Source organism: Ursus maritimus, unplaced genomic scaffold (genome assembly GCF_017311325.1).
Source record: "Ursus maritimus isolate PB19 unplaced genomic scaffold, ASM1731132v1 scaffold_23, whole genome shotgun sequence".
NCBI lineage: Eukaryota > Metazoa > Chordata > Mammalia > Carnivora > Ursidae > Ursus > Ursus maritimus.
Genome location: NW_024424786.1, coordinates 37,236,327 through 37,251,277, shown reverse-complemented (window position 1 = coordinate 37,251,277; position 14,951 = coordinate 37,236,327). Strand labels below are relative to the sequence as shown.

Sequence of the window (14,951 nt, the reverse complement as noted above, 5' to 3'; positions counted from 1 at the left end):
CCCTTCCAAGGCTGGGGGGCGGGGGCAGGGACAGCAGCGTCCAGTGCCCAGCGATGGGGGAGACAGGCCGTTGCCATGGGCCCAGGCTCATGGGACAATTTTGGCCCCCCATTTTTGACTGGGTAGCCTCTAAGCTTTGTTCTCAAGTCCACCTGAAGATTCTGTGAACTCTGAATTCCTTTTAATAAATTCCTCTTCTGCTTACATTGGCTAACATCAGTTTCTGTTGCTTGCAAAGAGCTCTGACCCCTATGGCACGTGATCAGACGTCAGCCTGTGAGCGCTAAGGGAACCCCATGATTACTGTGGAGGGTCCACTGTCCCAGGTCTTCACTGTGGTACCCACACTGCCAGGGCCCTTGTATATGCTCGGGAACCAGTTTGCCTGAGTTCTTCAAAGCCAGCCTCCTGCCCCCGGGGCCAGAGCCCTCCAGGAGAACGCGTCTCTGCTGCAAGGCTCTTATCATAGGGACCACACCTTGTCACTGGGGCCACAGTAAGGATGCTGGGCTCCAGAGTCCCATCAAGTCTTTCCTGAACACCAGCTCTGTCGGCATCTCACCCAGTCTCTCTCAGGATCTGTGGGCTAGACCGATGCCCTTCTGACCTGTCCCTTTACCTGGGGACCTCAGAAGACATACGCTCACACTCACACACACTCACATATCCCTTCTTCAGCCCCATGTTTGGCTTCAGCCCCATGTTTGGCTGGCTGCAAATGCGATGACCCGGCTCTCTTAGGAAGCTTCTAGGCCCCCACTTCTGCCTACCTGAGAGGCCCATTTCAGAGATGTGACGGGAAAGGCCTTGTGTTCAGAGCACAGACAGCGGAGGGTGGGCTCACTAAGCTGTGTGCCTCTGGAGGCCGCTTCCTCGCTGGCCCAGATTAACTGGTTATCACGACAGTGTTTCCAGGAGTGAAGCTTATGATGCCAGAAACTTCCTTGGCAGAGCCCTGTCTGGAGCAGCATCTCATGAGAAGCACGGAGAGACCTGGCAGGCTGTCTTCTGACCTTGAACCGAGCCCCTCGTGGGGGAGGGGCGGTTCCTGGCTCTGACTCCTCCTCCACCCTTGCATAGCTGGCTGTTCAGAAAATTTCCTGGAGAATGGGTGGCCCTCCAGATGGTCAGAGAGGAAGGCGGGGGTCGGATTCTCATTTTCAGGCCCTCCATCTGTCTGGGTGCAGCAAACCCACCGTCCTCCCCACACAGGCTTCCTGCTCCCCTCCCGGGGGGCCTCCAGGTCCGCAGACAGATGCTTCTTCCCAGCTGGCCAGCTGTCAAGCCCGTGAGCCGGTGGCTCTGCATGTCACCATGTGACCCCGGGCCAGATGGTACCTGTCACCATCAGCGGCCACAGCGCTGTGACGGGCAGCAGCCTCACACGCGTCCCCATGTCCCCATGCGTCCGAGGTGGGGCCCGAGAGCGTGGCATCCGGCACTGCTCCCCATCCTGCTGTCCCATCAGCCCTCGGGGCTGCACACCCCCACACCACGGCTGACAGCGCAGCACCCACCTGTGTCCCCAAACTTCCCCCGGAGGGAGGCCCCTCAGTGTTCTCGCTGAAAGGATGAGGGCCCACGGAATATTCCCCGCACCCAGCAGGCTGTGGGGGCTTCACAAAGCTAATCGTTGTCAGGGCACACCTCACAACAGTTTCTGAAGCGTCTGTGGGGAGGGGAAGGAAGCTTTCTGTAGCAGCTGCAGGAGGCCCCACTGCGAGTGAGGCCTCCACGCCCAAAGCCTGGTTTCTGGGGGAGGGGAGAGCAGGCTGCCTCCAGGACAGCCTGGCAGACGTTGGCCTTGGGGACACGACAGGGACAGCCTAGGCCTCCAGACCAAGCTGTCCAGTGGATCACCTGACCCAAGAAGGGGCTGCTCCTGCAGAAGGGCCTGTCCAGGGCCAAGCAGGAGGAGACAGAGGCCAGAGCCTGTGACTATCTCAAGTCCCCACTCCCAGCTGGGCCTGTGTTCCCTCTGCTCCAAGGCAGCTACCCGTCGCTGGCTAAGCCCTTTGTACCCGCCATCTTGTGTAGCCCACAGCCTGGGGACTGCTACTCGCGGCTGCTCAGAGCGGTCAGGCGGCCTCCACAGACGGTGGCAGGAGGCAGCCTTGGGTGGGGAGAGCCGGGAAGGAACCCAGGCAGTTGGACTCCAGAGCTCAGGCCCCGCCCGGGAGAAAAAAGGGTGCTGGGCTGATGCTGGCTGGGGCCAGACAGAGGACTCAAGTCTCAGAGGGGCGAGGGGACGGGGACTCCCCCCAAAATGAAGCCACAGGATTGGCTCCCACACTCACCTGACAGCAAAGGGGGGAGTGAGAGGGTAAAGGCCTCCACTTCAATGGGGGGTTCAGTAACCTAAGTAGCCATGGGGGGGGGGGAGTAGCCACCCTTCCTGCCTTGGGGACACAGGGTCCCATAACTGAGGAGGAGGACGGAGAAGGGCTCCTTAGTATGGTAGTTAAAACCCCTGAAACCTAATCAACCTGCCCTCCCCATGGGGTTGCCCACCTCACAGCCTCACACTCCCCTCCCCCGCCTGACCCCCTGCCAGGCCTTGACCTGGCCCCTGTGCTGTGTCCTCGCCCACAGCCTTACCTCCTTCAGCCCCTACCACTGGCCATGCTGCCCATTTCAAGGTCCAGCTCACACGTGCCCTCCCCCAAGGGGCCTGCCCTGAGTAACCCAATGGGGTGGGCAGACGTCAGGAAGGACTTGGAGTCAACTCACACCCCTCCCAGGCAGCCGCCACTCTGGGCTCCCACTCCAGCCCTTACCAACGGACGCCCACCCACAGTCCTTGCTGCTGTGTGTCCTGGGGTGAATGGCTCCGCCTCTCTGCGTCTGTCTCCTCATCTAGACGTTGGGGAAATCCACGCTCCGTACCACGCAGGAGTTCCAGAACCACCTAAGCTAGGTGTCGGCCGTTGTTGGCCCACCTTCCTGTTACCACATGCCCTGGGTCGACCTGTCCTTACACAGTTCTTTGGGCTGGGGCCCAGGATCCAAATGGGGAGGCTGGGATGGACTGCTGGAGACAGGCGGAAGGGGGTGAGGGCAGGGGCTAAAGGAAAGAGAGGGGTGATGCTCAAACCCCCTTCCCTCGGGTGGGGTCCAGAGCTCTAGCTCGGGAAACATCATGGGGTGGCCCCAGCTCACATGGCCTGGAAACGGGATGCAGGACAATGGGAGGGGACCCAGAAAGGGCATAATGAGGCTCCAGTGTCCCCGACACCATATCCCCTACTGAGCCAGATGGAGGAGGGGTGAGCAGGGAACATGAGCTGTAAAAGGACACCACCGGTGGGGAAGGACATGGAGACGTGAAGTGGTGTATGTGCGTGTGTGTGTGTGTGTGTGTGTGTGTGTGTGTCTGCATGTACAAGCGTTTGGGCGTCTATGTGAAGATCTGTGCATTTGTGTATGTTTCCATCGGTCTCTGGGTGCGCTTGTGTTAGTCTGTACGTACTTGTCTGTTGGCATTTACGTGTCTGTACGTGTTAGTGTGTGCGCGTCTCCAGGGGTCTGTGTGTGTGTGACTGTGGGCTGGAGGGCCCGGCTGAGCCCCTTCCCTCTCCCCCACCTCATCATGGCCAGGCCACAGTTGGGACCCAGCCCAGCTGGCAAATCTCTGATTTGGTAACGCACCCCCCATGCTGGAGGCCATGGACCAGCAGGCCCCACCCACAGCCTGTGGGGCTGTCACTGGGTCCGGAGTCTGGCTGGGTTTGTAGCCAAGAGACTCTGTGTCCCCTCCTCCCCTCCTCCAGTGCTGGAGCCAGCTGGAGCCACCCACACCCCACATGGAGTCCCAGCCAGGCCCAGCGAGGACAGCCCCCGGGCCTGCCGTTCAAGACGGCTGGTACACCCAGGCCCCCCGGGGCCAGCCGTGCTTCTCCACAGACGCCCACAGAGAGCGGGGAGGGTGGGGGCAGCTGCTAGACCACTGAGTGTACCCCTCTGCGTGCAGGCTGGCCTGGAAGGTGCTGGAGACATCCTGGCCTTGGGCTGCCGGTGCCTCTTTACCCGTATGACCTTAAGCAACTCATGTACTCTTTCTGGGTCCAGGGTCCCCTTTATAAAATGAGGAGCTGGTGCTGGCAGGAACCCAGCGTACCGTTGTGTAGTTGTGCACTGTGCAAATGCGCCTGGTGGAGGTGAGGGAAGGCACTGAGAGGTAGGCCGGGTTCTGCCCCACACGCTGAGGCTTCCGTGTCAGGCGGCAGCATCTGGAGGAAGGGATGCGTTCTTCTCACAGGAAGTTTGCTCTTTAGGGATTGTGCTTGGGGCTGGGGTGGGGGGAGCCTCGCTCTAATTCTCACAGAAGGGCTGCCCTGAGGCACCAGCCTTTTCAACCAGCCCCTGCCCCTCCCTGTGTCAGTGTCCAGGTGTCCTTCCTTCGCAGGCCCTTGTCTGTCTGTCTCTGGAGTGGGATCTCTATGACTGCCTGCCCCTCTGCCCTCCCTTCTCCTTCGAACCATCCAGTGTGGGACCCAGAAGGGCCCTGGAAGTCCTGCTCTGGTCTAACTGCCCCATTTGACAGACTAGCAAACCGAGGCCCTTCTGCCCTCCCCTGTCCCCCTCTGCCCCCTCTGCCTCTCCCTACTCCATCCCACCTGCTCCCTGCGAGGGCTCCCAGCCTTCAGCACAGACTGCAGGAGACCCCCTGACAGGAGAGGAATCTGTGTCCTTGTCCCTAGTGTCACCAAAGCTGACCCCACCCCTCCACTCCTGCCTTCTTGCCCCGCTGCACCCCACCCCATCCTTTTCCCAGCTCCCCTGCCAGTGACTGGACACACGGGCTTGCTTCGCTGCTCTTTATTTCATTAGGAAAGTAGCCAGGGGAGTCCCGGCAGGGAGGGGGTGGGGGCAGGGAGAGTAGCCGGCTCCAGTCCTGTCTGTTGGGTTGGCAAACCTGTGGGGAACAGAGATGAGGCCCGAGGGGCTGGTGGGGGGGTGGTTCGTGCACTCCCCCACCCCTGAGAGCGCCCCCCCCCCGTCTCCCACCCCTCACTGAGGCTGGGTCCCCAGCAGGGCTTGCTTGACCCAGGGCTGCGATCTGGGGCTGGCCCCCGCAGGGAGCCGCTTACCAGCCTCGGGCTCAGTTGGGTGTCATGAAGCGGCCGCTGTGAGGCGATGCTCGGTAGAAGGGGTCCGCGGAGATCAGGGTTCTGCAGGGAGGAGAGGGGTGCAGGTGAGAGGGATGTGGGACAAGGTGGGACCTTCTCTTCTGCCTGCCCCTCCCCTGGAGCTGCCCGCAGCTAGGTCAGCCAAGCCACAGACATTCTTCGCCTGCCAACTCTGGGCCATTGTCTTAGAAACGTAATTTTTGAGGAATTGAATTGAGCCCGAAAGGAGTCATTGTGAGGCAGAACCACAGTCCATTCAGCTCTGTCCCCACGCCCCCTGAAGCCTGGCAGGGGGCAGGTGTGGAGCTGACCTCTGGGATGGGAACCAGGGGGTGAGGGGGCAGCCATGCAGGAGGAGGGGTCGCTGGTTGTGGAGGGGGGGAGGAGAAGCAGGAAAAGCAGTGAACAAGCCAGAGAGAGGGAATGGGCCTCTCAGACAGACAGACAGACAGATGGAAAGAGGGAAGAAGCTGGGAAAAGGCCTGGATGCTGCAAAGGACAGAGCAGGAGGGAGTGCTGGCTACCTTCCCACGTGGGGGTGCAGGCGCCGCAAGCTCTCCGTGGGGTTGGGGGTGGCCTCCATGTGGGTGACTGGCTGGTTGAGGGCATAGCCTCCGGGCTTCTGCGGCTGGATGCCACCTCGAGTCCAGCCTTCTCGGTCCAGACCCTTGGGGATATTCTCGAAGTACCTGAAGCGTGGAGGGTTGGGGGGGAGGTTTGCGGGCGGTAAGCTGGCCTCCGCCACTTCTGCGGCCTCTCTGCCCCTCTTGGAGAGGAATCTTGGCTCCAGCAGAGCACAAACGGCCTCAGATCCCTCCAGTCTCCTTGCTTTTGCTCATGCTGTTCCCTCTGCCAGGCACTCCCTGCGCCCGTGTCCACTTGGGGAGCGCTCACTCGGGAAGCCTGCTTGGCCGATGGCCCTACATTGCGCAGCCCCGATGCCGCGCCAGCACTTGGAGCATAAAGGACTGTCTGCATGCCGCCTCCTGCCCTGGCCTGTGACCTTCTCGGGGGTGGGGAGTGGAGACCCCAACTCGTTCGTTTCTCTCTAGGCATTCCACTTCGCTTCCACTTTGCTGATGTTCACTGAGCCCTGGGCCAGGTTCTGAGTAAGATGTGGGCCCCGCCCTTGAGCTTAGGAAGGGGGGGTGCAGAGAGATAAATGAGAAAATCAGTGATTACAACCCCTGGGGAAGGAGGCACGTGCCTGACACCCAGCAGGAGCTCGGGAAAGCCGGACGGGCAGGCGGAGAAGGACCCTGTAGACATGACTGGGGCTGAGGGTCTGCCCCAGGAGGAGGGCGTTTGCCTAGGAAGGTGCAGGGACACTGCTGTCCCCCGACACCCACTGTGAGTCTCTGCCCCTCCCCTTCGCCCTCTGTGGGAAGCGGAACAGCCACCTGTGTCACAGATCTGCAACGCGGCTCGGGCGCCACTTCTCCCATCTGAGCCTCAAGGTCCCCATCCCAAAGAGGGGGGCCAGCCCGAAAGATGGGAAGCAACTGGGGAGACCAAAGAGATGGGAGCCAGTGTGGACACAGGTGACACCTGCTGACACAGATGGCAGATGCTGTGCAAGGAGGCTTTTGTCCACGGAATTACACCTCCTTTATCCCACTCCTGTAATGCCCTCCCCATCCAGTCCTGGCCCTGGGAGTCCTCCCCATGGCTCTCGGGCCACTTCCTCCCAGAAGCCCTCTGAGATGTTCAGCAAAGAGCTTAATTTCTGGGGAGCCCAGAGCCCACCCACCATGGACTGGACATAGTATCTTAGCAGATGCCATGTTGCTCCACCCGGACCCCTTTCAGCCCCTTTTTTCTTCCCCTGCCCACCAGCCTGGGCATCAGTGGCGGGCACGGCATCAGAGAGAAGCGCAGAGGAAGGCTGCCCTTGGGCTGCTGGGGCTTACTTTGCCTGTAGCAAAGAGGTGCCTGGGATTTTTAGCATGGTCCCTGGGGACAGCCCTTAACTACTGATCGATGGATATGGGGATATCAGTACCCCAGCTCTCTCCCCGCTTGGCTGGGATCATTCTGAGTTGTATGTTTGCGCTGTTTTCTAGAGCCCTCCCACGGCATATCTGGTTAATAACACACTGGCTTTGGGCTGCCTTCCTTTCTCCCCACAGCTTCCCAGCTCCCCCACACTCCCCAGTAAGAGACTTGCGCTCAAATCCTTGGCTCAGGAGCTGCTGCTGGGGGAACCCATGTGAATTCAGTGTTGGTCTACTTGACAGGCTGTGAGCTCATCATTTGTCCCAGTGTCTGTCTGTGAAATGCGTGCCAGGTTTCACAGCCCTGGATTTGGACAGGGAAGGGGGTGCTCACCCTTGGTTGTAGGTGGTCAGGTACCGATTATCCATGTCCGGGTCATAGGGGTTCCGGAAGTAGCTGGCATTGTTAAGGCTGAACCCCGTGGGCTCCTGCACCAGAGGTATGGAGGGGACTTGTCAGGTCAGGAGAGGGTGGAGATTTGGGAGTGGAGCTGGGCACCCCGGCCTCACCTTGTTCCCCACTGTCTCCCGGCCCAGCAAGGCAACGTTGGTCTGCTGCACCCGCTGCGGGGGCTGGAACTGCCGGTGGCTCATGCTGCTAGGTTCTGGGCCAGGAGGGGGCACCTGCAGGGGACGGAACCACAAGAAAGGTAGTGGGTGGCCAGGGTGAGGCGGCAAGGACAGAGGGTCCTAACTTGCCCCCAGCCCCAGGACCTTGTCCTTCCCCCTCCAGGCACAGGGAATTCCCTGGTTCAAAGACACCCTCACTTTTCCAGTTCCTAGGCCTTTGCCCCTCCCCTGCAGGGTCCAAATATCCTGATTCTTCCCATCCTTCGGTGCTCAAATGCCTCTGCGGCCAAGGAACCTCCCTGTCCCCCCACCCCAGAATGCTCCTGCTCTGAGGAGCCCCCCTGCCCCGAAGGCCACTCACTCTGGGGTTCAGCATCCTCTCGGTCACTCGGTTGTAGCCCGTTTCCCGCTCGGAGCCTCTGGCCAGCACAGGCAGGAACTCATCCCCCTAAGGCAGCAGAGGAGCCCCTGATGCCACAGTATGGCTGCTCCTCCAGGTACTGTCTTAAGGGCCCCGGCGGAAGGACCCCAGGCTGTGGGGTCAGCCAGCCTTCCACCCCCACTGGCTCTGCTTACATGAGGGTGGGTCATGGGGAGGAAGTCGGACCTGGTGACACTCCGGCCAGGGAGGAGGACCTGGAAAGAGGCCCGCAGAGGCGCGTCAGCCGGGCAGAGGCAGGTGCTCCCCTGTCCTGAGCGCAGAGGAGGGCTCACAACACGCGCGTGTGTTTGGGGTAATGGAGGAAAGGGAAGAGGTTGGGGAGAAACTAGGCTGAGTGAGAACCAGCAGGCCCGGGCTCTCGTGTGAACTCTGCGTAACATTGGCTCTGCCTCTTCTCCTCTCTAGACCTCAGTCTTCTCATCCACAAACTGGGGGAGCTGGACCAAAGCAGTGGTTTCTGCCCACACTCATTCATCTCATGTTTGAACACAGGGTTTTGCAGCTCACATCTTGAAAAAAGCTAGAAGTCACCTGAGATTCTAGCGGGCACCGGCCTGACTTACCGGGTCCCCAGGGAGGGACTGGGAGGGCGGCTGGAAAACAATGGGGTTCTTGGTGGACTCTTCAGTGAAGCCAGTCTCTTCCTTGGCGCCAATTGATTTCTTCTGCAAGAGATCTGCAAAAGACATCCCCCCTGTGCTGCCCCCCACCCTGGCCACCGGCCCCAGCTGCATGGCTCAGTGTCCCAGCCAGTGGGGAGGGAGCTGGCTCCAAGGATCTGGATGCTGGAGCTATAGGGTCCTGGGCACCAGGAAGACTCCAGAGTCCAGGACAGAGAACGAGACAGGAGAGGAGAAGAGGAGAGATGCAGGAAGGGCAGGTGCCGACAGGCTGGGAGGCGGCTGGGGTCAGGATTCACAGCCCTCCTAAGCCAGTGAGTTGTCCTTTCAGGGGTCGGCGCTAAGGCACAGGTCCCCCAGGCTGCCTCTGTATCCTTCTTTCTTCCGCGGGTGCCTTCTTTGTGCTACGCCAGCTCCATCTGCCCCCCACCCCCGTGTCTCTCCCTGCGGCCAGGGGGAGGGAAGTGTCGTGGGAGGGAGGCATGAGCTCAGACATGTGCTACCTGGCTGGTTTGAAGGCTCCTTGAGGTACTTGGAATTGTACTCCGAGGTCATGAAGCGCGGGCCCTGGAAGACAGGGGAGAGCACTGGGGCCCGCGAGGTGGACCAGGGCCCAGGGGAGGTTGGTGGCGGTGGTGGCTCTTCAGTGCTCCCAGTAGCCTGTGCGGTGTAGTCCGCGAAGGGAAGGCCAGGACGGCAGCCCCTGCACAAACCCGTCTCTGACGGGGCAGCAGAGCGCCATACCCTCCACCGTGAGTTCCCCTGTGACAACGAAGCCCATCCCATGCTGGACTCCCGGGAATGAACAGGGGACCCAGAGACCCAGACGAAGAGAGAGGCTAAGAGAATAAAGGGGGTGCTCCCATCACACTTCACTGCCCGGAGCTCGGGGAGTCTGGATAGGCGCGGGGAAAGAAGGGGCCTCTGGGGTTAAGTCCTAAGACCCGAGTGAGGAAGCCCGTGATGACTGCGTTGATGCTCTCTTGGAAATACCAAATATCCTTGGCTCTCCCAGTTTTTCTAGGTACCCTGAGCCCACATTTTGTTGGCTTTTGGGAGAGTCAGAGCAGTGCCGGTCTCCAGAAGGGGAAGGAGGTGGGTCTGGCCCCTCTGCCCACTCACATGCCGGGCATTCTCCCACTCCAGCGAGCCCTTGCCCTGAGGCTGGTGGAGCAGGGGCACGTCCTTGGGCTCCAGCCCTGTGATGGCCTGCGCCCCATAGTCCTGGGTGTCGAAATGGACCTTCCTGACCTGGGAGGGAGGAAGTGGCCAGTCATACTCCAGGCGAGGGGATGGCAGTCACGTCTTAACTCTGCTTCTGCCCTTGACCCCTACAGAGTATCTGTAGCCTTAGGGGTCCCTTTACAACGAAGTCCAGTCATGTACCTCCTCTGCTCGGAGCCCTGCAATCATCCCATTGCACTAGGAGTAGATCCCCATGGCCTGACAGAGACCCACAAGGACCCCAGTTCCTCGCTTGGCTCCAGCCACCTGCCTCCTTGCTGTTCTTTGTCGCATCAGATCCTCGCACCTCAGGGCCTTTGCCCTTGCTGTCTGCACTGCCTGGAACTCTCTCTCACATCGCTGCATTATTTAGAGGACACTTAACGTCTCTTGAGTCTTTGACTCATGTCTCCACAGCAAGCTCTTTCCCCGCCCTCCTGGTTTGCAGTTGCATACCCTTCACTACTGCTTCACCCCCTGCCTCTTCCCTGTTGCGTTTCCCCCCCAGCACTTAGCACCTTCGTATATAGAAGAGATGTTCGAACGTATCGGTTGAATGAATGAATGACTTAGTATCCATTCTACTGCTGGGGACAGGTTGATGATCATAATGACGATTAAAGAAGATGGGGACGATGATGACAAAAGCCAATGTGACTGGTGGTGAGGACGGTCATGTGGCCTTGGAGATGTGGAGGGGATGGTGGAGACCATGGGGTGGGGATGGGGATGGGGGTGGCAGAGGTGATGGCAGTGACAGGGACGGGGATGGAGGTGGAGGGGAGGTGATGGTGCAGTCGGGAATGGGGACAAAGGTGACACAGGTGAGCAGACTCCCAGCCCGCCTATGGCTCCTCGGTACCCAGGCCTCTCAGCCTTGACCAACTCTTGGCAGAGCAGTCCCACCCTGCTGGAGGGATCCTCACTCTCTCCACCCCTCAGCCCTTCCTCTACCCCAGCCTCGGGGTCCCCCTGCTTCCTGGCCCTAGCCCAGCACTGACCTCCTTAGTGGGGGTTGCTGCACTGGGCTTCTCCCGAGAGTAGCCAGAGCTGGTCTGATGCACATTCCAGGGCAGTGGGTATTTGCCATCAGGCACCTCCGGGGGGCGGTAGCTCTGGGTGGTCACTGACTGGAAATTGTGGCGGACTTGTTCCCTGAGAGCGAAGCGGGAGCGGGAGCTATTATCAGGGCCACCTGGAGGCCGCAGCACTTATCTCTGGAAACTGCCCACTTCCTCCAAACCTCCCACAGTGGCCTCAGGAGGCCGCCTCTGTTGGGGCCCCAGGACCCCAGACCTAGGCCAGGCAAGGTTCAGGGTCTCCACGCATGCCGCCCGCAGTGGGTCCAGTGTGCTCCAATGGCCCTGAGCGCTAAGGCTCAGCGGGGCAGGGAGGGAGAAGGGGCTACACAGACCGTACCCCATGGCTGGGTTGTCCAGGGCATCGAGGTTGGCGTGGTAGGAGACCACGGGCCGGTAATTTGATCTGTAGCCTGTGCCTTCGTGGCTGCCCATGCGGGGCCTGAAGTCCTCCCGACCTGCCAGCAGGGAAGCCAGGAGACGGGACAGGCCCATGAGACAGGCCCAAGGGGCAGGAGAGTGAAAGGGGAGTGAGCAGGGCTTCCCAGGCAGGGCCAGCAAACGCCCGCCCCCCGACCCCACCCAGGGCCCAGGGGTCCTCGGGATGGAGAAGGCATAGAGCCGTGAAGGCCTGGCCCTTCGAGATCGTGGCAGCAGGGAAGGGAAAGGATAGGGTAGAGGCAAGGTCAATGTGGCCGAATCACAGAATGCCCTCGGGGGAGGGGCAGCGGGGCAAAGCCAGCCTGATCCAACAGGCGCGGACACATCCTTGGGGGGCTCAGGGGGTGGATCGGTTCAGCGTGCTGGGGCCCCTCTGAGCGTGTGAGGGCCACAGGGGCTGCTCCTCTCACAGCGGGAGGGCCCCCCCACATCGTGCCCGCGTCCTGGCGTGGCTCCTGCACAAACCGGGCCTCACCATAGGCTGTACAGTAGCTGGTGGCATAGAATTTCAGGGGGTCCGCGCAGCCTCCCGAACTCATCTTCACGTACGGGGAGACAACCCCCAAGGGGAGTTTCCCCATCATGGTGCTGTGGGGCAGGGCCCCGGGGGCACCTGGGGAGGAAGTGCAAGGAGCCCCGGCATTTCAGCAGCCCAAAGGCCCCGAGCCTGCCTCAGGCCCAGGCTGCAGAGACCCCGGAGGTGAGCTCGAGCCCCCCAGCCAGTGCCTTCCCCTCGGCCAGTCCCTCTGCACCGACACCCACGCCCCAAACTGAAGTCAGGACTGGTCATGGTCAACACGTGATCGTGTACACTCATTCCTCCTTCCCCGCACCTTATTATCTCCCCAGTTCACAGCCGGAAACAAAGACTCCAAGTGATGAAGGGTGAGCTCATAATGGGTGGGGGAGCCAGGGTTCAGGCCCCGGGGTACCTGACTCCGTGCCCCCGATCTTAATCCACCCGTGGATTAAGTCCCCCCTGGGGACTGAATGGACAGACACTCTCCCACCCCAGCTCCGCAGCTCACTCGCAGCCCCGGGTTCTTGTCCCTCCCTCGGCTCGCTTCTGGGTCTTGCCGAGGGAAGTGGGCTCGGCCCTCCTGGGGCCCAACCACAGCTGGCCCCACCCTCACCTGCCCTCTGTTCTGGCTCTGAGGTCTGGTGAGAGGCTGCAGGAGGCAGGAGCTGCTCCAGAGAAGCCCAGGCCCTCTGGGAGGCGGCCAGGCCAGGAGAAACAGTGTGTCGCCTAGCAACCGGTGCCTAGCAACAGCGTCCCCACGCTTCTGAAGCCCTTCTAGGGCCAGGGCCCATGAGAGGCTGACCTGGCCCGGATGAGGGCAGCTGCCCAGCCAAGGTCCTGCCGCCTCGGCCCCCCCGCCCCTGCCCCAATCACCGGCTTCCCAGGACAGGCCTGGGTAGAGGTGCTCTCTTCTGAGTGACAAGAAATAAAGATAATCGTGAACAACCACTCCCGCTTATTAAGTATGCACTTCTCAGCAGACACTTTAGATCCTTTATGGCCAGTCTTCTGAGTGGCTCCTCCAGGTGGCTATTATTATCCCTCTTTTCACGTGGGGAAAATGAGACTTCGACAAGCTGTGTCTTGACTGGCCAGAGATCTTGAAAACATAAGGAGAGAGAAGAGTTCGGACTCAAACGTGGGTGGGCCCAGATCCCACTTGTAAGCCTCTCGGGGAATTATCCTGTTTCCTGTGTCCTGCTAGAGCCAGATTGGTGCCAAGCTCTTCCACACACATATTTTTTTTAAAAAGGATTTTATTTATTTATTTGTCAGAGAGAGAGCGCGCGCGAGAGAGCAAAGCAGGGGGAGCAGCAGGCTGTGGGAGAAGCAGGCTCCCTGCCAGGACCCTGGGATCATGACCTGAGCTCCCTGCCAGGACCCTGGGATCATGACCTGAGCTCCCTGACAGGACCCTGGGATCATGACCTGAGCCAAAGGCAGAGGATTATCTGAGCCATCCAGGCATCCCTTCCACACACAGTATTACCTCGGACAATCCCCCGAACCACCCTGTGGCCGGGGTACTATGATTACAGGGCCGACAAGCCCAGCAGCCAGGAGTGTGGCCGAAACCCAATGTGTCATCTCTGACGAGGGCCCTGTCCTCTTACCGCCCCCGATTCCTCCTCTTCACCGAGGGCCGCAACCGGACCGCCTCATGGGGCTGTGGGCAGATTTCCTGAGGGCATGGCTTCAGCTCTTCAGTTTTGCAAAGCTGCTGTTCTCAACCTATTTTGCAGATGGGAAAGGTGAGGCCCAAGGGCACTGGCCAGGCCTCAGAGTCGGTGAAGGATTACAATGGGAGTGAGTCAACTCTGTGGCCCTGCTCCCTTTGGGCTGGCCCATTTGCCCCATGGGTGCTTTAAGGCTTGTAACTGTTTAACTGGATCTCTGGGGATGGGGTGGGAGTGGGGTGCCCCGACATGTAGCATTTGCCACATTTCTGGGGTGTAAATACTCCTATCATGGCTGCTCTCAAACGACCAAGGCAAGGTCACAGAGCAGCGAGTTGGGAAGTCAGGCCCAGGCCCCTATGCAGCTGCCACTATGTAGAATTTGTCCTGTATGGCTCCAACAGACAGAAGTGACCTCGAGACCGTGAATGACAGACAAATGTAGTAATATAATAAGGGGGTGATGACTTTGAAGTATTTATTACCTTTGGGTTTTTTTTAAAGATTTAATTTATTTATTTGACAGATTGAGAGGGAGAGGGAGAGAGAGCACAAGTAGGGGGAGCAGCAGGCAGAGGGAGAAGCAGACTCCCCGCTGAGCAGGGAGCCCGACAACGAAGTGGCGCTTGACCCCAGGGCCCTGGGATCATGACCTGAGCCGAAGGCAGACGCTTTACCGACTGAGCCACCCAGGCGCCCCTATTATCTTCATTCTTAATATAATTGATGAAATCGTAAGTTTTTATAATTTGATTTGTAACCACGGCAGAGTTCAACAACCTGCTCACGAATTTCCTGGAGGTTTTGCCTTCAACTCTCAGGAGCTGGTATGACCGGCTCCAGAGCCTCCCGACTCATAGGGGAACGAAAAGGATGCCAAGGGAAAGGGGGCTGCCCCACCCAGGAGATGCCCTTGCTGCACTCGGCCTGGCGTGCCTGGCCTGCCAGGGTCGGAGCTTGCGACCACGCCTGGCCCCCCCAATGAGGCCCTGGACTCAGAGGTGACCGGGGCCATGGGGAGACCCACCAGAGCAAGGAGTCTGTTCGGGGATCGGAAGCTGCAAGGCCAGCAGTGAATGCGCACAGTCCTGCTCTCCCCGTCTACTGACAGAGGCTCAGTGAGCCCCTCCCATGACACGCAAGAGAGAGTAAGCCCTGCCTGGGTGGCCGGGACGGAGGGACAGAGTGGCCCTGCACAAAGTGTGCGAGAGCTCAGACTCTGAAGCCGGATGGCATAAGCCCTGGCTCTACCACTT

The 14,951-nt window shown here is 60.0% G+C and overlaps 1 protein-coding gene across 1 annotated transcript; it reads right to left on the bottom strand.

Annotated features, from left to right (window-relative positions):
- Positions 1-4,809: 4,809 nt before the first annotated feature.
- Positions 4,810-12,191, bottom strand: PPP1R32 (protein phosphatase 1 regulatory subunit 32). Its single transcript, XM_008707490.1, has 13 exons — positions 11,975-12,191; positions 11,399-11,516; positions 10,981-11,134; positions 9,878-10,006; positions 9,259-9,322; positions 8,699-8,811; positions 8,270-8,329; positions 8,055-8,141; positions 7,634-7,747; positions 7,458-7,552; positions 5,654-5,818; positions 5,091-5,171; positions 4,810-4,915 (listed from the first exon to the last, which is right to left on the bottom strand). The coding sequence occupies exons 1-12, from the start codon at positions 12,081-12,083 to the stop codon at positions 5,102-5,104; spliced, it is 1,278 nt and encodes a 425-aa protein (XP_008705712.1). The 5' UTR covers positions 12,084-12,191; the 3' UTR covers positions 4,810-4,915; positions 5,091-5,101.
- Positions 12,192-14,951: the final 2,760 nt, after the last annotated feature.